The 22,563-nt window shown below is 44.0% G+C and overlaps 2 protein-coding genes across 2 annotated transcripts in view; one reads left to right on the forward strand and one right to left on the reverse strand.

Moving 5' to 3' along the window:
• NTRK1 (neurotrophic receptor tyrosine kinase 1) overlaps positions 1-22,222 on the reverse strand; it is a 39,562-nt gene extending 17,340 nt beyond the window's left edge. The window contains exons 1-6 of the mRNA XM_044675032.1: positions 22,002-22,222; positions 15,105-15,179; positions 14,911-14,982; positions 13,312-13,380; positions 6,494-6,624; positions 5,553-5,689 (exon numbers count right to left, since the gene is read on the reverse strand). Coding sequence (XP_044530967.1) covers positions 5,553-5,689; positions 6,494-6,624; positions 13,312-13,380; positions 14,911-14,982; positions 15,105-15,179; positions 22,002-22,222 — 705 coding nt within the window. The remainder of the gene's footprint in view (positions 1-5,552; positions 5,690-6,493; positions 6,625-13,311; positions 13,381-14,910; positions 14,983-15,104; positions 15,180-22,001) is intronic.
• A 178-nt stretch (positions 22,223-22,400) lies between these two features.
• Positions 22,401-22,563, forward strand: part of INSRR (insulin receptor related receptor) — a 41,557-nt gene continuing 41,394 nt past the window's right edge. The window contains exon 1 of the mRNA XM_044675033.1: positions 22,401-22,502. Coding sequence (XP_044530968.1) covers positions 22,401-22,502 — 102 coding nt within the window. The remainder of the gene's footprint in view (positions 22,503-22,563) is intronic.

Consider the following 22,563-nt stretch of genomic DNA (forward strand, 5'->3'; position numbering starts at 1 on the left):
ACTCTCTCCCTCTCATTTTGTTGAGAGCTTTTTGCTCTATAAATAGAGTAATAGATGGGATAGTCTGTCTTTTCCAGGAGAATTTTTTGTCCAGGGGAAAATTTGTCCAGGGGAATTACCACCAAGAATAACAAAGAATTGGGCATCTATTGTTCAACAAGAATGGACAGCAAGGGAAAATTCTGCAGGGACTTTGATCAAGTGTCTGTTCAATATGGCTTTAGCCATAGCCAAGTGGTCATTATCTATACTTAAAGTATAGGTTTGTCTTCATATTAGAAGAGAAGGTAAAGGATACCAAGAAATATCTCTCCACTCTCTGCTTTATAAGGGAGAAGGAAATATTCCTTAACAAACAGAAGAAGGACTTAATTTTTTTTAAACCTTTACCTTCCATCTTGGAGTCAATACTATGTATTGGCTCCAAAGCAGAAGAGTGGTAAGGGTAGGCAATGGGGGTTAAGTGACTTGCCCAGGGTCATACAGCTGGGAAGTGTCTGAGGCCAGATTTGAACCTAGGACCTCCTGTCTTTAGGCCTGGCTCTCAATCCACTGAGCCACCCAGCTACCCCCTCAGAAAAAGGACTTTAATAAGAAAAGAAAAAATATCTGAAGTAGAGAGAAATATGGACCTCCATTAAGAAGTTGACACTAACAAAAATGAGATCCGGGAGAAAGGGAAGATAGGTCACTGGAAATTTTGAACTAAAGAACAAATGAGGTTCTCCTCAAAGAGAAAGGGAGATGAATCCTCTAAAGAAGAAGGCATGCTTTTCCTTAAAAGAGATAATAGTGTGGACCCAAAGCTGCCACGGAGTAAGAGATAACAAGAAACACCTTCCCAGAGATGCATCCAGGACATAAAAGAAAACCTTTCAAGAATTGTTAATCCATTTTTGATGATTCATATGGGCCCAAATGATACTGATAAGGAATCTAGAAAGCCCTGTTAAATATCACTAAGATGTGAGCAAGAAACTAAATCTCATGGGCATGAGATGATACATATATCACTACTGCCCTTTAATGGCAAGAGGTTCAGAAATGAAAGACAAATTTGGAAAATAAATAGTTAAGAAGAGAGAATGAGATTTGAATTTCTGGACCACAATACAAAATACAGGAATGACAGGCTTCTGGCCAAGGACGAAGTATACCTGACAAGCACTAATGTAAGAATGCATTTGCCTGGAGTCTTGCAAATCTAATAAAAAGTGATTTAAATTAAAAAGGAAGGCAGAGAGGACATTGCCAACATATATCCAGCAAACCAGATGCTACAGATAAGAGCATCAATGCAGAAAGAAGAATAGAACAAGAAGCAACCAACTTCATAAGAACAACATCAATCCAAGAAACAAAATGGTAACAAAACCCATAGCCTCAGATGTCTATGAAGAAATGTACAAAGAATGATTAAAATGCAAGATAAATTAGAGATACTGATATTCAAGGAATCAAAATTACTTTCTAGGCTTCATTGAGATTTGGTAGAGCAAAACCCATGACTAGAATATAATTCCTTCTTCTGAATAGAATGGATAAAAAGAATCAGGGGAGTAGCACTGTATATTAAGGCAATATACTCAAGAAAGGAAAATCTGACAGAGAAAGAATGATAAAGGGTATTCGAGTGAAGATAACCAGAAGCTAAAGTAAAAATGACATGGTTATCATAGTATATTAAGGAATAGATGATAAAGAAGAGAAGTTGATAAAGAAATTTGGGGATTCGATCACAAGTGTGGCATGAAGGCATAATATTATGACAAAAGAGGGCTTCAATTGTCTGGACGTGGGCTGGATCCATCTTTCTTTCCCAAGGAAGGATAGGGATTAGGGACTCGATCTATAATTCCACTGAAATAAGGAACTCTTTGGCGAAGAAATTCCTGCTACCAATAAAGATCAACACATTTTTTTTTCAGTTGATAGGCTTAGAGAGTTGCCTTATATTTAGAGGTTGAGTGATTTTCTCAGGGTCACACAGCTGATATATATTATATTGGAACCAAGGTTATTGTGGCTCTGAGCCAGTTTTCTATCCACTCCACCTTGCTGCCTTCAAAAAGAGTTACCAGTAATTTCTTGACTTGCCTTGATGGCAATTTCATCTTCAAATGGTAGATGAACTAATGAGGGGGAATTAGATGTCACAGGGGATAGAGTATTGGACCTGAATCAGGAAGACATGAGTCAAAATGTAGTTTCATACACTCACCAGCTGTGGTAAATATCTGAAGCATCTGAGCAAATCATTCGACCTTTCTCTGACTCAATTTCCTCATCTGCAAAATGGGGATAATAATAGCACTTTCTCCCAGGTTTATTGCAAGGATAAAATGAGACAATATCTATAAAGCGCTTTGCAACCCCTAAAGTGTTGGATAAAAGCTAGCTATTAATATTAGCTGTTATAACTTCCATCCTGGAACTGATTCTCAATGAGGAAAAATTGGTTCTGATGCAGAAAATTTGGAATCTTTGGGGGGGTTCTGTCTTGGAATTTATGAGAGTGAAGCAGAAAGTCAGGCAGACTGACAAGTACCCTAGATATTAGAAAAACAGACCTCAAGGCATTCGGAAAGAGGACATGTAGGATCTTGTATCTTCATATTCTACAAGGGAAGTCTACCAAGGAAGGGCAGGAAGCTTTCAAGAATGAAATTCTGAAGAAACAAAGAGATAAAAACCTAATGAAGAAGAAAATGGGGAGATGTCTAAAGAATCAACGTAGATGTATAGGAATCTCATCAACTTTTTAGATATAAAAGGTCATATAGAAGATAGAAGAAAAAAGGGCAGATGATAGAGAATGAAGTCTTTCTTGATCTTCTCCACCCCTTTCCCCAGCAGCATGTAATTTCTTCCTCTATCATTATTTTGTTTTTATGAAAATATTTTGTATATACTCATTTATGTACACATAATCTTTCCTGGTAGGACATGATCTCCTTAAAAGCAAAGGGTTCCTTTTTTTGTCTTTGTATATCCTATGTTAGTACAGTGCCTGGCACATAGTAGGGGCTTAGTAAGTCCTAATTGATGGCTAATTGATGAATACATGGTCCTTTAGGAACAGTGCCAGAAGTGCTAGAGATTAGAATTTATTGAGGATGATGAGGAAAGCCAAGGAGAACATAAGGGTTTGATTTTTTAAGTGGCATTAGGGAAAAGATTAGAATACAAGAAAAACTAGGATTATTGCTCAGGGTGGCTGAGTTGACAACGTAATGGATGATGGAGAAAAGGGAAGATAACTCAGCTCTGATTTTGCTTCTGCTTTCTCTGCCAAAAAAAATGGACTTTGAATAGGAAAAGGCAGGAAAAAATGATTAAAAGGGGGCCTAGGAAAGAGGGTCTCCTAGATCCTTGCTAGCTCTAAAGCTGTGATCCTATAACCCAGCTATACCTTATAAGTTCAGATCAAACTAGGCTCAAATGAAATGCATCCTACTATGCTGAAATAACTTTTAGATATGATTGCAAATCAATTTTACAATATCATAAAGAATAGAAAAAAATTATTCAGGATTGGTAATGATCAAGTATTGTCCTGTTTTTTTTAACTGAAAAAAAATCACCTTCAAATTATAGGACAGTGAATTTGACTTGATTCCTAGCAAAATTCTGGAACATATTAATTAAAGGAACGTGTAAGAATTGTGAGTACAAAGGGCCTTCCTGGCTTAATCAAGAATGGGTCAGGCCAGACTACCTTATTTTTTTTTAGTAGAATTGCTAGGCAAGTTCCTAGACGAGGAGAATAGCTTAAACATAAGTTGTGCAGATTTTAGCAAAGAATTTGATAATTTCTTATGGAAGCATTTCTTATGGAAGAGTTGAAGAGGTGTGTGTTATATGATAGTAGTGAGGTGTATTTGTAGCTGAATCCCAACAGAAACAGAATTCAAATCCCAGATTCATCTTGAGAGTCAGGACTTTGTCCATGGTAGCATGCTCTGATTGACTCTACCTTGCCATTTCACAGAATGATAGATAGAATTTCAGAGCTGAAAGCAGTGGCCAGACCCAGAGCTTAGTCATTAATGATTCAATGTCAATTTGGATTGGAGTCTCTAGAGAATGCCCAATGGATGTGCTTGATGTAATATTTCATATTTTTATTACTGGCATGGGTAAAGGGATAGATGGCATATTTATTAATTTTGTTGATGACACAAAGCTGGAAGGGATAGCAAATACAATGGATAACAGTTATGATCCCAAAAAATTAACAAGTTTAAATATTGGGATGACCTAATAAGATGAAACTAAAAAGGCATAAATGTAAAGTCTTCTTTGGGTCAAGAAATCAATTTAAGACAGCAACTTATGTGAAAAAGATCTCTCTATCTTAGGGAATGGAATCAACAATCCAATATGGCAGCCAGAAACATTTATGCAATTTTGGCTACTGTAAAAGAGGGATAGTGTCAAGGAGTAGGGAGGTGATGGTCTCCCCTTACTCTGCCCTGGTCAGTCAACTGAGACTCAAGTGGCTTGTCACATAGCCAGTAAACGTCAAGTACCAGGATTTGAACTCAGGACTTCTAACTCTATTTGGTACTATTTCCAAACCTTCGCTGACTATACCTTCCAAAATAGCATACATATATAAAAGCATACATATATGAATGTAAATTGTTATTATAATTCTTTAGAATATAATGATTATATAATTCCTCATAAGAACATAAATTTAGGGCTGGTAGAGAAAATCTAGTCCAGCCCTTTCATTTTGCAGATGAAACAAATTAAATTGACTTGGCCAAGGTCTCACAGATATTAGCAACAGAGATGACATTTGGAGTGAAGTTTTTTCTCTCTAAATCCATTGTACTTTCCACTGCACTATGTCCTCCTAATTACTACTATTATTATTATTTTTAATAAAACTCTTGTTTTCTGTCTTAGAATTGATACTATCAGTTCCAAGGCAGAAGAAAGGTAAAGGCTAGTCAAACAGGGTTAAGTGACTTACCCAGTGTCACACAGCTAGGAAATATCTGAAGCCAGATTCTTCCTCCTAATTATGCTTTTCCTGTTGAACTCATTCACCCTGAGAGTAAACATAGTTTCTTCCTGCACCAGGAGACTGTGAATTTGATTAGGAATGGGGGTACAATGGATGGGCAAGGAAGCCCAGGAGTCACCTTCTCTCTTAGCTATCTCTTAGAGTACTCAAAGTGTACCCACAGATGAGACTTGGGATCTGGGGGTGCAGATGAGTGTTCTCTGCCCTCTTCTATTCTGACACCCGTGTGATAGGCCTCAAGTTTATTGAGGAGTCTGTTGGGTCTTCTTTTTGTTCCCCCATGACTATGCACAATGTAAGCACAGAGTAGGCACGTAACAAATATTGCTTCATTGATTGGGTTCCCAGGGATGGAGAGGTCTTTCTTTTCATTCTCTCAGGATTTATTCCCATGCCTCTCTGTCTACCCCACTATCACTCTTTAGCTTCTGGTTATTGCCTCTTTTTTGTACCACTTTGGGTGTCTCTGTTTCTATTTCTTGGTGCTTTCTTTGCTTCCATTTCTTACCATCACAGTGACGAACTCAGACAGCTCTTCAGTGTTCCAGCTGGTCCAACTTTGGCTCTGGCTCTCCACCTGGCAATGCAGCGTTACGTTGTCACCCACGTCCACTGTAATATTGGATGGCTCCACCTTCAGCAGAGGAACTCCTAGCCCAGAAGATGGCACAAAGAAAAGAGAGATCATCCCATGTCGGATCCAAGCCTGTCCTCTCCCCTCTGAGCAGTCCCAACTTCTTTCATGATAAAACCTACTTCCTGTAATGTGGAACTATGCTCAAAGGGCAACAAAACTGTGCCCACCCTTTGATCCTCTAACACTACGAGGTCTGTATACCAAAGAGATAATTTAAAAGGGGGAAAGGATCTACTTGTACAAAAATATTTCTAGCAGCTCTTTTTGTGGTGACCAAGAATTGGAAATTATGGGGATGTCCATCCACTAGGGAATGGCTGAACAAATTGTTGGATTTGTTGGTGAAGGAATACTATTGTGCTATAAGAAATAATAAGCAAGATGATTTCAGAAAAAGCTGGAAAGGTCTGCAGGAACTGATGCACAGCAAAATAAGCAGAATTTGGAGCACATTGTACCCAACAGCAATATCGGAGGATGATTATCTGTGAAAACTTGGCTCCTCTCAACAACGTAATAATCTGGGACAACCCTGAAAGACTTATGTTGGGAAATGCTATCCACCTACAGAGAAAGAACTGTTGGAGTCGGATGGATGCGGGTCAAGGCATGCTATCTTTCACATCAGTGAATATACAGTTTTATTTTGGGGTCTTGGTTTTGTATGAGTGTGCTCTTACAACAATGACCAATACAAGCATGTGTTTTGCATGATAATAAAAATAAAATTGAAAATAAAATAAACACCGATGTCCAGGTACCATCCATCCTCCCAAACCCAGAGGCTCATTCATTCCCCCTCCTCCAATTCCACCTACCACAGCTGTCATTGGGCATGAGGGCAAAATAACTCTGGCATGCAAATCCCAGCTGGGCCGTCCCTTCCTCTTCCCGGCGCTGCAGCCATTGAAGGGCACAGGAACAGTTCAAGGGGTTTCCAGTCAGAACCCTGAGAGGGAAGGCATGAGGCGTCATTGAAGAGATGGGCACAGGCATATGCCACTGCATGTTTTAGGGATATGGCATTCAATGAACTCACTCATAAAACAAAGAAGATGAAGATTCAAATAGAGCTAAAAGGGGCTAGAGTGAAATCTATTATGTTTAAGCTACACGCAAAAAGTGGGAACAGCGGGGGCAGCTGGATAGCTCAGTGGATTGAGAGCCAGGCCTAGAGACGGGAGGTCCTAGGTTCAAATCTGGTCTCAGACACTTCCCAGCTGTGTGACCCTGGGCAAGTCACTTGACCCCCATTGCCTACCCTTACCACTCTTCCACCTATAAGTCAATACACAGAAGTTAAGGGTTTAAAATAAAAAAAAAAAAAATTTAAAAAAAAAAGAGATGAGTAAGGATGCTACATAGTACCTAAAGACATTAAAATATGATATTTAACATATATACACCAGATGGTAAAATACTTAAAGAAAAATTAAGCTAGTTGTAGATAGAAATAGTAAAACTATAATAGTGAGAGATCTCAATGTACTTCTTTCAGACTTAGACAAATCCTGCAAAAGAAATAAAGATATTAAGAATCTGAACAGAAAAGTCAAATTCAAAAAGGGCTTATTAAGCACCTAAGTATGTGGTAGGCACTTGCTAAATGCATTAGCACATCTATATACGATAGATCTATGGTGATTACTGAATGAAAATAGAAAGAGATGTACATATTTTTCAGTTGTATCCAGCACCTTTACAAAAATAGAACATGTATTAGGGCATAGAAACTTTGCAAACAAATGAAGAAAACCAGAAATATTAAGTACTTCCTTTACTGACCACAATGAAATTAAAAATATATTTGATAAAGTGCCATTAAGAAGGAATTAAAAATTGATTGGAAGACCAGCTAGGTGGATCAGTGAATAGAATGTAGGGAGTAGGGAGGACCAGTGTTAAAATCTAACCTCAGACACTTCCTAGCAGTATGACACTGAGAAAGACACTTAACCTAAATTGCCTAGCCCTTACCATTCTTCTGCCTTGGAAGTGATACTTAATATTGATTTTAAGATGGAAGGTAAGAATTTTTTTTAAAAATACAAAATAAAGTATCTACTCTATATAAGACACTATGCCAGTCACTGAGGATTTGAAAACAAAAAGGAAATAATCTCTGCCCTCAAAGAGCTCACATTCAACTGATAGGATGCAAAATAAGAAAATATAATGTATATTCAAAGTAATGAGAAAGTAGTTTCAAGAGGCAGAGAGTGCTAATAATTAGGGATGTCAGGAAAGGCCTCCTGTTCATTGGTGGCACCTGAGCTGGACTCTGAACAATTCTAATAGTCTGAAGTGATGGAATGCATTCCAGACATGGAGAATCACTTGTGTGAAGAACAAGAATAGTTAACACATTTATTTCTTTTACACCCTTGCCTTCTGTCTTAGAATCAATTCTGTGTATTGGTTCCAAGGCAGAAGAACAGTAAAGGCTAAGCAATGGGGGTTAAGTGACTTGCCCAGGGTCACACTGTTAGGAAGTGTCTGAGGCCAGATCTAAACCCAGGACTCTCAACTCTAGGCTTGGTTCTCTGTCTACAGTTGCCTCTCAACAAGCATTTATTAAGCTCTTGCTATGAGTGCTTAATAGACCAGATCATGAGGATACAAAGAGAGACAAAGACATAGTCCTTGCCCTCAAGGAGCTCATATTTTAATTTTGTTTTTTAAACAATTCATTCCTTTCATTGTTTTTTCAATTACATGTAGAAATGAATTTTTAACAATTGCTTTCTGACTTTTTACAATCCAAATTCTCTCCTTCCCTTCCCCCTTTCCCCAGGCTCACATTTTAATTTTTTCTACTAAATTAATATTTCATTTAATGGGAGAGACGACATGCAGATAACTATGTGCATGCAAAGTATGTGGTGTAAATGGAAGAGAATCTCAGAGGGAAGCCACTGGACGGGGGAGTTAGAGGTGAGAAGGGAAAGTAACAGACAATGTGGGGAGATGGAGTGCTGGGAACATCAAGGATGCTGATGCATCATGGAGTTCCTAGAGGAAACTGAAATAGAAGACTGAAAAGTTGGAAGGGGCTGGGTTGTGATTTTTATATTTGATCCTGGAGAGAATATGGAGCCACTGTGGTTTACTGAGCTGGGGATTGACCTGGGTTTTAGGGAAATCACTTTGGCAGCTGAGAGAAGAATGTCTCAGAGTGGGTAGATATTGGGAGCAGGGAGATTAATGAGAAACCTATCGCAATAATCCAGACAAGAGGTGATAAGGGCCTGAAATAGGGTTGTGTAGCTAAGTGAGAAGAGAAAGAAGAGAGTATATATGAGAGATGTTGTAAAGGTAGAAATGAGAAGATTTTTTTTAATCCTTACCTTCTGTCTTAGAATCAATACTAAGAATTAGTTCCAAAACAGAAGAGTAATAAGGGGTAGGCAGTTAGGGTTAAGGGACTTGCCCAAGATCACACAGCTAGGAAGTAAGTGTCTGAGGTCATATTTGAACCCAGGACATCCCATCTCTAGGCCTGGCTCTCAATCCACTGAGCTCTAAGAAATGATAATATTGGACAACAGATTGGATATGTAGGATAAGAATAAGGAGTTGAGGTCTATATTGAGGTTATGAGTCCTAAGAGACTGAGAGAATGGTAACAGCCTCCACCAGAACAGGAAAATTGAGAAGAGGGGTGGCATGGGGAAAAGATAAATTCTGTTTTGGACATGTTGGTGTTTGAGATGCCTTTAGGATATCCAGATCTAGAAGTCCAAAAGGCAGTTGGTGATGCAGGTTTGGAACTTGGGAAATAAAATAGGACTGCATATATACAGATCTGGGAATCACCTGCACAGAAATGGTCATTGAACCCATGGGAAATGATAAGATCACCAAATGAGAGAAGAGAGAAGATTCAGGCCTCAAAAGTCATCCACAGTTGAATGGTCCTGCTTATACATTACCTGAAGGATCATCCTTCAAAGAAGACTAAGAAGGAACTATCCACTAGACAGGAAAAGAACCCAGAGAAATCAGTGTCACAAAAGCCAAGAAAGTAAAGAGCATCCCCTCAAAGATGGTGACTAGTGATGTCAGAGGTTTCAAATAGATGAAGAAAGAAATTGAGAAAAGGCCATTAGATTTGTCAATTCACAGATCACTGGTAACTGTCAAGAGTGTAGTTCCAGTTAGATGAGGATGGAAGCTGGCCTTCCAAGAATTTAAAATCAAATGAGAGGAGAGGAAGTAGAAGCACAAATTATAGGAGGCTTTTTCAAAGCCTTCCCACTAAGGGGAGGAGAACTATAAAAGGAGAGCTAGCAGCGATGGGTAAGTCCAGTGAGGGGTTCTGGAGGATGGGAAAGTCATGGGTATGTTAGTAGGAATCAGGGAAGGGAGTGGGACAGAGGAAGAGATCAAAGATTTAAAAGTAGAGATGAGTGGGTGGGACTAAGGGTGCATATAGAGAGATTTGCCTTGGTGAGGAAAAGAGGCACCACTTCATTGAGAAAGGAGTAAAGAAGGAGATATTAGAGAAAAGCATCTAAGGGATGTGAGAAGAGATGGGAAAAAGAAGGGGCTCTTGTGGAAATTATTATTATTATTATTATTATTATTATTACTAGAATTTATATAACCTTTGGGCAGCTAGGCGGCACAGTGGATAGAGTGCTGGACTTGGAGTCAGGACAATTCATCTTCCTGAGTTCAAATCTATCCTCAAGACACCCACTAGTTGGATGACCCTGGGCAAGTCACTTAACCCTGTTTTCTTCAGTGGCCTCATCTGGAAAGTGAGCTGGAAAAGGAAATGGCAAATCATTCCAGAATCTTTGCCAAGAAGACCCCAAATAGGGTTAGGAAGAGTCCAATACAACTGAAAACTGAACGAACAAAAAACAGAGCACTTTAAGGTTTGTAAAATACTCTGCATTTGTTATCTCGTTTGATCCTCACCACAATTCCATAAGGTAAGTACTCTAATTATCACCCCCATTTTGTAGACAAGGAAACTGGGGCCACGAAGGTTGTGACTTGTCTAGTCACACAGCTAAATAAATGTCTGAGGCAGTATTTGAATATGGGTCTTCCTGACTTCAAAATCACGTACCTAGATATAAGGGGAATAGCCAGCAGGCTGGGCTTCCTGGAACAGATTATAGGAAGGAAAGTAATATAAATTAAAACTGAAAAGGTAGATGGGATTCCAGATACTGAAATGTTGGACTAAAGTCCAGATATATGTCATCCTAGAGACAATAGGGAGCCACTGGAATTTTCAGGTAGTTGAGTGACATGATAGAGGCTGTGATTTAAGAAGATCATCCCAAGCATTAGGAAATGAGTTTAGCCATTGGCAAGGGCTAACCTCCCTAAAAGAAGAGAGGTGCCATGGAAGGATTACTGAATTTTGAGTCAGAGCATGACCTAGGGAGAGAATTGAATATTGGCTCTGCTGCTTACTACTTACTTACATGGACTTAGAAAAAGTCATTTATCCTCTTTGTGCCTCAGTTTCCTCAACTTTAAAATGAAATAGTCAGGCAGCTAGATGGCATAAAAAATAGAGCAGTGGGTCTGGAGTAGGGACAACCTGGGTTCAAATCTGGCCTCAGATACTTCTTTGCTGTGTGACTCTAGCAAGTCACTTAATCCCATATGCCTAACCCTTCTGTCTTAGAGGTGTTAGGAGAACAGAAGAAAAGGGTTTAGGATTTTTTTTATGAAATAGACTAGATGATATTTCGGTTCTAAAGCTATAACTTCCTGGATGTCACAGGGTAGAGGAGAAGAGATGAGGAGCTAATGGTCCTCAAGAGAATATCCCTCCCTAGAGAACAAGAGGATGATAATTGGGTGTCTGAGATAAATTATGTTGTTGTTTTGTTTTGTTCAGTCATATTTCAGTCTCGTCAGACTCTTCATGACCCCATTGGGGTTTTCTTGGCAAAGATCCTAGAGTGGTTTGCCATTTCCTTCTGCAGCTCATTTGACAGATGAGGAAACTGAGGCAAACAGGGTTCAGAGATTTGCCCAGAGTCACACAGCTAGTGTCTGAATTCAGAGTTGAATCCATGTCTCCTTGACTCTAGGCCTGATGCTCTCCATCCACTGAGACCCCTTCAAAGCTCAGTTCAAGGACCATCTCCCCCAAGAGACCATTCCTGATCTCCTAAATTACATTGTATTAATTTTGTTTGCTTTCAAAATGTCATTTCCAGCACCATTTGTAATCACTGGGAAGTCCACATCATGGAGGGGAGGGGAGGGGAGGTAGGGGGTGAGGCCCCCTCCCAGAACTCTCTCTCCAGAACCCTAGATTCATCTCTCATTCTTTCCCATGTCCCCCCTCTGCCCCCCAACACAGATCATGAGTGTTTAATGTAAAAAAAAAAAGTCTATGTCAATCCTCATCCTCCAATAGAATGTAAGCTCCCTGAGGTTAGGGACCATTTCATTTTTAAAATTTATATCTCTAGGAGACTCTTTAATCAGTCAATCAAAAAACCTGCTATGGACCAGTCACTAAACTAACTACTGGGGGAATCAAAAAGAGTCAAAAGATAGCCCCTGCCCTCAAGGAACTCGCAATCAAATGGATTTTTAAGATTATAAATTACACATGCTGCCCACCAACTGATAGCGAGGTGATGGATTGAGAGGGCAGATTACGATTATATTATGGGGCAGCTAGGTAGCTCAGTAGATAGAGCCACCAGACCTAGATGAGGGAGAACTTGGGTTCAAATTTGACCTCTGACATTTCCTAGCTGTGTGACCCTGGGCAAGTCACTTAACCCTGATTGCGTAGCCCTTGCCCTTCTGTTTTAGAGTTATTACTAAGACAGAAAGTAAGGGTTTAAAAATATATCTATATATTTTATATATCATATATGAGAAGTATATAATATCATATAATATGCTATATATTATATATAAATATACAAATATAAAGATAGATAGATAGATAGATAGGTAGGTAGATAGTTTGGGCATAACCAAGGTAGGAATTGTTTTCTATCCCGAACAGTATATACGTTTGGAACAGGGTTTTTATTTTTTCTAGTTTTCTCAATGGAAATCAGAGGGAGAGAATTTGAACCTAAAGATACCATAAAATGAATTTTAAAAAATCCCAAGTTTCAGAGCAGATGGCTATCTGCCCTGGTTGAGTTCCTTTACCAGTAAAATCATCCAATCAAAAAAGATGTTTTTTTTTTTTCGTTGGCATCTCAGCCTCCTAGCAGCGAGGCTGTGAAGTCCTTCCATGGCAGGGCCTGGGTTTTCTCTGCGTGTTGCTGACTCCCCAGCAGCACACGGGCTAGAACGCTGCCCACAATAGTGCTGAAGAAACGTTTGCCGGCTGTCACTGAGCCTCCTCAGCCGCCCGCCCGTCATCCCGAGGAGGAAGACTCTGGGAAGAGCCGGCCAGCCACTCCACGGCGTGGCCACACCCCCACTGCCCGGGGGCTGGCCAGCGAACCGAGGAGACCACGCTTGGAGCGGCCCAAAAGGGACCGTTAACCCAAAGCCCGGCCCTCCTACCTGTAGTCTGAACTTCCTCCCGACCCACAAAGTCAGTCGCGACCAGCCGGCACGGCCCCCGATCCCCCGCCCCCCACAAGCTCCTCTCTCGTTAACTCCCGCCACGAGCCCCGGGACTCACAGGTCCTGCAGGGAAAGGTCATGAACAGTTTTCCACGAGAGTGAGTTCAGCGCGTTGAAGGAAAGGTTCCTGCGGGAGAGAAAGAAACCTTTCTGAGCCTTCTCTAAAAGCAGAATCGAACCCCAGCGGCTCTCTGCCCCGGCTCCCCCAAGAAACAGCTTCCTCACGTCTTAGCAGACTCCTGCTCGTCTCCTGCCCGGCACCACAAGGGTTAAAGCCCCCTTCGCTCCCTCCCCTAGACCCCCAGGGAAGAGGGGGGCGGTCTGAGGAAGCAGCCGGCTCCCCCTCCCCCCTCTGGCCCCAGCTGGCAAAGTGCTGAGGCCACAGCTGGGGGGTGGGCCGGAGGGGGTCCATCTGGGCTCCCCCTTCCCCCCCCAACACTGTCGGGGACCAGATGGGGAGGGGAAACGAGAGAGCACCTCTAGATCTCCCCCCACCAAAACCTTTGCCCTGCGTCACTGGAAGCATTCTTGCAGACGGGCACGGGCCTCCCCACTATCCCTCCCTTCCTTCCCCTCCGTCCCTCCGCTTCGGAGAGCCTCGTCCCATCCCCCAAGCCCTGCTCTCCACCTGTCTGACGCTCTGATTAATCAGATGCCTTAATGATGCCTCTCTTCAAAGCTTCTGAAAGTTTAGAGGAAGAGGAGGCAGGGAAAGCAGCTCACATACACCCAGAGCTCTCTGGGAGAGGGGCAAAATCTAGAGAATTGTGAGGGGGCTGGCCTGGCCCCCCTCTAACCGAACCCCAGATCTTCTTCTGAGAAGGGCCCTGGATCTCCGTCCTCCAACCTCCCCCTTGTAAGAACCTCCTTTGGAGCTGGGGCTGGGGCTGGGGCTCTGCTTCCCTTGCTGCCCCCTTCCCTCCTGCGCCCGTCCTTCCCAGGGTGCCCGAGGGGCTCTCTTGCTCTCCATTTCTCACAGAAGAGGAGGAGGAGGAAAGCACACACGTTTTCTGCCCTCACCTCTACCTTGGGACTCCCATAACACTTTCCCATTAGCAGAACCCAGAGAAGGGCCTGGGGAGACGGGATTGCTAGCTGGGAGTCCAGAACCATCTCCACCGCTTTGTCCTCCCCTCATCTAGAGAATAATAGACCCCAAAGAAGAGAGAAGTGTGGAAGGGCTCACTTGGGAGCCGAAAGCAATTCCACAAAAACATGTAACTTGATGAGGGTGTCCTGGAGGTGGGACACTTTGGGGATTTCCAGCTCTGAAGACTATGAAGAAGAGGGACCCCCTCACAGGGTCACCCAGGACAGAAGCAAAGGAATGGGTGTGGGGATGATGCCTCGTGCCTTTTCCACTCGGAACTGAAGGATGCTCGAGGCCCAGCCTGCCCTTCTTTTTGTTTTTGTGTTTTTCAAACCCTCACCTTCCATCTTAAAATCAATACCACATATTAGTTCCTTAGCAATGCTAAGAGCTAGGAGATGGGGGTTAAGTGACTTGCCCAGGGTCACACCGCCAGGAAGAGTCTGAGGCCAAATTTGAACCTAGGACCTCCTGTCTCTAGACCTGGCTCTCCATCCACTGAGCTGCCCCCTCTGACCTGCCCTTCAAGGCACCCTTCTAGAAGAACCCAGGTGTTCTGGTACTCACAGTCGGCTGAGCCGAGGCGTGAAACGAAACGCATCTGGAGCCACATATCGGAGACCACTGTGTGCAATGGTGCTGGGAGAGAGGAAGGAGGGTTAGTCCCACCCGGAGAAGGCTCTTTTATCCCCGTCCTCAGCACACCAGCTCCCCGCCTGCCAAATCCCCGCCTGCCCCCAGCCCTTCCCTCATGCCCTTACAGGTTCCTCAGCTCTCTCAGGCCACTCAGGTCACTCAGGGTCAAGCGCTTCAGATCCTTCTGATTCTCAATGTGGCTGGGGGGAGAGGAAAGATGGCAAAGTGAAGAATGCCCTCCCTGTCTCTGCCCCTATCACTCTGTGTCTCTGTCTGTCTTTTTGTCTCTCTGTCTCTGTTTCTATCTCTATCTGTCTTTTTGTGTCTGTCTCTGTCTCTTTGTCTCTCTTTCTATCTGTCTCTGTGTCTGTCTCTTTGTCTGTCTCTGCCCCTGTCTCTCTGCCTCTGTCTCTGTCGGTCTCTTTTTCCGCTGAAGAGACTTCAGTCCGACTCTGTGCAGCATATGGCTTCCCACCTATGGTTATGCTCCATTCTCCTAGCGGGGAAGCCCGACCCCCTGGGAACAGGCACAGATGCCAGCTTCGCTCTCCCGCCTCTTTGGGCTCCTTCACCCTCTCTCTGGTGTCTCCCAACACACTGGCCTGTTCCGATCTCAGCATCCTCCCCGGGCCTCTGCCTCCCTCCCACACAGGTGATCACACACCTGCACACATGCACTAGGAACTCTCACAGGATTTTTGCAGGCGCTTACCCACATCTGCATGTTTATAACCACACAGATGCGATGACAGCTCTCCTTTTTTGTTTTTTAATGACCCTGCCTTCGGTTTTAGAATCAATCAATGCTTTGTATTGGTTCCAAGGCAGAAGAGCCGTAAGGGCTAGGCGGTTGGGGTGAAGTGACTTGCCCAGGGTCACACAGCTAGGAAGGGTCTGAGATCACATTTGAACCCAGGACTTTCCCTCTCCAGGTGTGGCTCTCTTACCACTTTCCCCACGACATCTTTTTTGAGAGACAGGAACAGGATTCCATTGTGATGCCATTGGCACAAGAAAGGTACAGAGACTCCCTTGTCAGCATCTTCCTTTGGATGTTCTAGACTAGTTATTTAGCCAAGTATTTTCCAATTAAAATGGCCTGCCCTGGGTCATAGGTGAGACTTGAACCCAGGTCTTCTGGACATCGAGGTCAGTTCTCTATCCATTTCACTAGGCTGCAGGACATTATATGCTCTCTACATTATACTTGGAGGAAGAGCAAGAATCCTTTTTGTTGGACCAGATCTGCGACTGTATTGATATAAAGAGTAAAGAGTGAGTCAACAGGCTCTGCCAGGGCAGATTGGTGCCTGCCTTGGTGCCACACTCCCATCCAGGGGGCAGCCTGGGGCATTTCAAGATCAGGCGACTCGCCCAGGTTGCTCAGTTGTCATTTATCCAAAAGGGGACTTGAACCTTCCCCCTTTCTTTTTAAATTTCTGAAGCCAGTTCTTTGCCAGCTTTTCCATGATGCCTCTCTAATACTAATGGAATACCATTAAAAAAAAACCCTTATCTTCTATCTTAGTATCAGTTCTAAGACAGAGTGGCAAGGGCTAGGCAATTGGGATTGAGTAATTTTCCCAGGGTCGCACAGCTAGGAAGTGGCCAAGGTCAAATTTGAACCCAGGACCTCCTGACTCCAGACCTGGTGCTCCATCTATTGTGCTACTCTACCTGCTCCTACCATTTATTTATTTATTTTAAATCCTTATGTTCCATCTTAGAATCAATACTAAGTATCGATTCCAAGGAAGATGAATGGTAAGGACTAAGCAATAGGGGTTAAGTGACTTGCCCAGGGTCACACAGCTAGAAAGTATCTGAGGTCAGATTTGAACCCAGGACCTCCCATCTCTAGGCTTCAATTCACTGAGCCACCCGGCTGCACCCCATGTATTTTTTAATGTAGCAAAATTGTACCTCTGTGAGGAAAGGATAGGACTGGACCTGCAATTCCTCCATTGGTACAGGGAGCTTCAGCCTGAGGACTTCCTCTACCAGAGCAGGTCAGTGCCTTTTCTGAAATTTAGAGAACTGCCTGGGGCCTCGAGGTTAAGTGACTCACCCAAGAACTTCAGCCTAGGTCTTCCTGACTTCAAAACCTGATCTCTACTATTCCATGCAGTTCTGTGGCACAGTGCATAAAGAGTACCAGGACTGGAGTCAGGAAGACTCATCTTTCTGAGTTTAAATCTAGTCTTAGACACTAGCTGTATGACCCTGGGCAAGTCACTTAATCCTGTTTGTCTCAGTTTGCCCAACTGTCAAATGAGCTGGAGAAGGAAATGGCAAACCACTCCAGTATCTTTTTTTTTTAACCCTTACGTTCCACCTTAGAATCAATACAATATACTGGTTCCAAGGCAGAAGAGTGGTAAGGTTTAGGCATGGGGGTTAAGTGACTTGACCAAGGGTCACAGAGCTAGGAAGTGTCTGAGGCCAGATTTGAACCTAGGACCTTCCATCTCTAAGCCTGGCTCTTGATCCACTGAGTTACCCAGCTGCCTCCAACTCCAGTATCTTTGAAAAAAAAAAAACAACACTTGGGGTTACTAAGAGTTGGAAATAATTAAATAACTCTTTAAAAAAAATTTTTTTTGTTGCATTAAAATTCTCGAGAATCTCTAGGTAACTCTAGATAATTCTCCCTAGCGAAGGCATCATTTGGCAAAAAGATCTATGTATAAAATTCTCTAATTGTCATAATAGAAATGTACACAAGGCTTTAAGATTTGCAATTGTCTGTAGCCTAATTATTTCATTTGAGTCTCCCAATAGCCACAGGATCTAGGAATAGGTAAAATTTATAAACCTAGAGACAAAATGATTCCCCTTTTACTTAAGAGAGAACGCAACCCACATCCAGAGAAAGAACTGTGGGAGTAGAAATGCAGAAGAAAAACAACCTCTTGATCACATGGTTCAATGAGGATATGATTGGGGACTTAGACTCTAAATGATCACTCTATTGCAAATAATAATATGGAAATAGGTTTTGATCAATGAGCCATGTAAAACCCAGGGGAATTGCTCTTTGGCTACCAGAAGGGGGAGGGAGGAATGGAAGGAAAGAATATGAATCATGTAACCATGGAAAAATATTCTAAATTAATTCACTAAATAAATAATTTTTTAAATGATTCCCCTTTTACAGATGAAGAAACTGAAACTAGAGGTCACTTGATTTGCCCAAGGTCTTCAAATTGTTAGTGTCAGAGATGAGATTTGAACCCAGTTCTCTTCTGACTCCAGAGCCATTGATTTTTCTATTGAACCATACTGCTGGCTGCTCCTCCTGAGGCCCCTCAGGAAGCAACCTCTCCTTCTTGGGCAAGCCCCTGGGTAGGAGGTGGGAGGAAAGGGGTAAGCCCGCTCCCCAGTGCTCCAAGAATGTCCCCTTCCCTCTGCCCCTCAACAGAACCCTGACTTAGAGGGGGCAGAGATTGGAGGAGCACATAGAGGGAGAGAGGAAGGGAGAGACAAAGGAGAGAAAAGAGGCCCCAAAATAAGACCACAGACTCAGCGAAATTGAGGAGAGGCAAAGAGATGGAAAGAGAGGAAGACAAAGAGACGAGTAAGAATTAGACCTGCCAAATGAAGCTGGAGTCCAGGTGCCTAAAAAGCTCCTACCCCACCCTTGATTGAGAGGGTCCCCGGAATTCACGGGGCTAAGCATGTTGGTCAATTCCAGAGAAATCCTAATCTCGTCATAAGCCCCTGAGTCACTCTACCCTGAGGCCTGGGGGTGGTTCTTCTCAGAATCCTTCCTCACCCTCTGACAACATCCCCCACCCTTTCTTCCCTCAAAGGAGGAAGGGGATGAGGGTCAGAAGAAGAGCTCAGAATTGTCCTTCCTCCCTCCATGTCTCTCCAGCCCACTCCCCATCGATCTCCATCTTTCTCCCCCTAATAACTCTCTAATCTCTGTTCTTATCTTCACTCCTAGTTCTTCTTCGCTTCCCAAAGATTTTTCCATTCCATCCATCATTCGACATTCCCCAGTGTCGTGCCCCACTGCTCTCTCAAACTCCCCCCCTTGTCCTCAGTCTCTGTTCTTGTCCCCCAGCCCCCCCCCCAGTCCTCCAAACACACACACACCTCAACACATTTCTCGCTTGCCCCTGGCTAGATGCCCAGACACCTCAATCCCTTTCCTATCTCACCAGCCCCTGCCCAGCATTCAGGGGAAAGGAGGGGGGCAGAAACAGAGGCTGAGGGCAGCAGGGGAGAGCCAGCCAGAATGGGGTTGCCAGGCAGCATGAGCAGCGAGGCCCCTAATTCACTTTTACTTGTATTTTATTTGTCTCTTCTCAATATCAACCCATTATTAGTTCTGCCAGGGAGACCCAGGAGTTCTGCCACCCAGTGCCTCTAGCTTTTCTGACGGAGGAGATTTCTCACCAAACTTCAATCTCCACAGATCTCACCCCCTCTCTTGAGGCCTCAATCCAATGAGCCACCCAGCTGCCCCCCATTTATTTTTTTAATGCAGCAAAATTGTACCTCTGTGAGGAAAGGATAGGACTGGACTTGCAATTCCTCCATTGGTACAGGGAGCTTCAGCCCGAGGACTTTGTCTACCAGGGCAGGTCAGTGCCTTTCCCATTCCTCTCTGGCCAAGATGATTTAGAAATCAACAGACCCTATGAACTGGGTGGGGAATCTTCACTTGGGGGCCTGAGTTCCTTGGCTGAAGTGTTGAGGAGGGGCACAGTGGATAGCATCAGGACTGGAATCCAGAGGTTCTGGGTTTCAAATCTGGCCCCAGACACTTTTTAGTTATGAGACCCTGGACAAGTCATTCAACCCGATTGCCTAGCCCTTGCCTTTCTGTCCTACAGTTGATACTAAGGCAGAAATTAAGGATTTAAAATAAACAAATAAAGTAATGAGGACTTAGAAGCCTGTGATTCCCCTTATGAAGGTCTAAGGTGGTATCTTGAGGTCAGGATTGGGTTCAAGTCCTGAACTCTACCACTGTATGACTTTGGGCAAGTTGTTTCCTTTGGCCCTCAGTTTCCTAATCTGTAGAATGGGGGCATTTGACTAGATCATCCTGAAGGGCCCTTGCCAACCTAACATTCTATAATTTAGTGGGTCCTGGGTATAGTACCTCCCTTCTCCTACTCCCCCACTCTTAGTTGGGGATGTAGGGTAGTAAATATAAAGCTGAAAAGGATGCTAGATAGAAGATTCCATTTCCTTCTTTCCCCTTCATTCCATCTCCCTTTTGAAGGTTACCCCAAAATACCCTAGCTATTTTCCAGTTAATTACTGCAATCATTCTTCCTTGCCTATCATTTAAGGTATCTGAGTAATTTCTAGACAGTTACTCCAGAATATCTGGGCACCTTCTAGCATGTTAGGGTACTTTCCACATGTTTACAAAGCTACATAATACTAGGGGACATTCCCAGCAAACCCTCCTATATTCTAGGGAATTTCCTTCTCAACTATAAGATAAAATACTAAAAATATAGTCACTATAAAATGGTCAAGTACATTCCAGCCAATCCCTCCAGGATATTTTCAAACTATATATCTTATCGACTATGAGACAGACAAGGATGACCCCCACAGCAGCTTTAAAGACAAATGGAATATTTTTCAGTCATTTACTACTGTGTGCGTTTGCTTTTCCTTTAGGCTCCTCAAGTACTCTCTCTCTCTTCTCCCAAGAGTTCCTTAGGGGCTCACTCAGGGCCTGGTCCTCCCTCCAGGCTATGAATAAAGGTCCTGAAGGCTGCGAGGAGATGGTGGGAGACAGAGAGACAGAGAGACAGAAAAAGAGACAGAGACAGAGAGAGAGACTGACAAAGATACTGACAGAGAGACTGACAAAGAGACTGACAGAGAGAGAGAGAGAGAGAGAGACTGACAGAGAGAGAGAGAGAGAGAGAGAGAGAGAGAGAGAGAGAGAGAGAGAGAGAGAGAGAGAGAATGGACAGAGAAACACCGAGCAGAAGGCTGAGAACATCCATCTCCCTTTCTAACCCCTTCACTTCATCTTTGTCGAGAAGCCAGGGACAAGAAGTCATTCTTGAGGAAGGGCTGGGGACAAGGGCCTCTCAGATTCAAAGCTAGGTGGGGTGGAGAGGTAACACTGTGCCTACTATCCCATAAGCACCAAGACATATGAACCGACTCCTACCAAAACAACAAGCTTTCCCCAGTCTTTTGTGGGCAGTGTCATTAGGGAAGAAAGGGGCCATATACAAGCTGGCATTTTCTGGAGCTGCCCAAATCATAAGAGCAGAGGAACTGGGAGGGGCTCAGAGAGAAACTGGGGGGAAAGGGTTAGAAGGACACTGAGGGAGAGGGGAGGGAGCTATGGGGACACTAGGAGAAAAAGGTAGGGAGCTGAGAAGGGCACTGAGAGAGGTGGAGAAAGAGGGCTGGAGGGGGTGTCAGGAGAGAAAAGTGGGTTGGGAGGACACTAGGAGAGAAGGGCAGGGGGCTAAAGAAGGCAAAATGAGAGATACCAGAAGAAAAGGAGGCTAAGGGAGAGAAAAGAATCTTGGGGATAGGAACAGTGGCTGAGAGGACTCCAAGGAAAAGGGGCAGGGGCTGAGGTATCTATCAAACTCTTAGAGCATCCTCTGTTCCCTACTGCTTCCTGTCTGTGCCTCGGTTGGAAGTCCTGAGTAGGGGGCACGAGGGGGTGGGGATGCTGTTTCTGGGCATGAGTTTAAAAAATTCTTCTATTGGAAATCCTCACTTCTCCCCACTCCAACCCAGACTCCTAGAGGTAAGCCCCAAGGTGTGAGAGAAAGAAGTGCCCCCCAAAAGGTACCCCACTAGTCTTTGCCCACAGGAGTGCCCACAAGGTTTGAAGGGACAGCACCCAGAGCCTTGGGCTAGAGGGGGCAGAAATTCCAGCCTCTCCTCCCATTCAGTACCAAGGACCACATGCTGGCCACACCACCCTGCTAGGTAAGCTTCAGGTCCATGCCTCCTCCAGCCCCCCTGCCCTGCTTCAACTCTCCAGTGCCCATCCCTAATGCCCAGCAGGCACTCACAGCTCCGTCAGGTTCTCCAAGCTTGTCAGGTTCTCCAAGCTTGTCAGGAGGCCAAGGCTGGTGAGTGCTCCTGGCTTCGTGCAGAGCAGCCCTGAGGGGCCAAAGGGGCAGCAGGCAAGAGGGCAGTGGGCAATGCCTGAAGGCACCAGAAACAGCCAGGCAAGCAGGGCCCAAGGGCAGCCCTGCCTGCCAAGCTGCCTGCTCCTCACGGCTCTGAGCATCTCCCCCTCACTGCCTCGGCCAGCCTGACTGCACTCACCCAGCTGCTCCCAGCCCAACCTCCCCCCACCCACCCCCAACATGTGGACGGGGCTGCTTTAAAGGGACAGCCGTCTTAAAGGGGAGGAGCTGGCTCTGCCCCTCTCCCCCAGTGTCCCTCTAGCCTCTCTTTATGTCTCCATGAATGTTCCTCAGCCCTCTCCCCTCTCTTATGTCCCCTCAACTCCTGCCCCTCTTGTCCCCCCATTTGTGCCCCCTGCCTCCTTTACTAGTGTCCCTTGGGCACCTCTCTCAATGCCCCCCCAGGCCTTCCTCTCTTCCCCACCATTTTAACCAACCCCTT

The sequence above is a fragment of the Gracilinanus agilis genome, chromosome 4, assembly GCF_016433145.1.
Source record: "Gracilinanus agilis isolate LMUSP501 chromosome 4, AgileGrace, whole genome shotgun sequence".
In the NCBI taxonomy this organism is placed as follows: Eukaryota; Metazoa; Chordata; class Mammalia; order Didelphimorphia; family Didelphidae; genus Gracilinanus; species Gracilinanus agilis.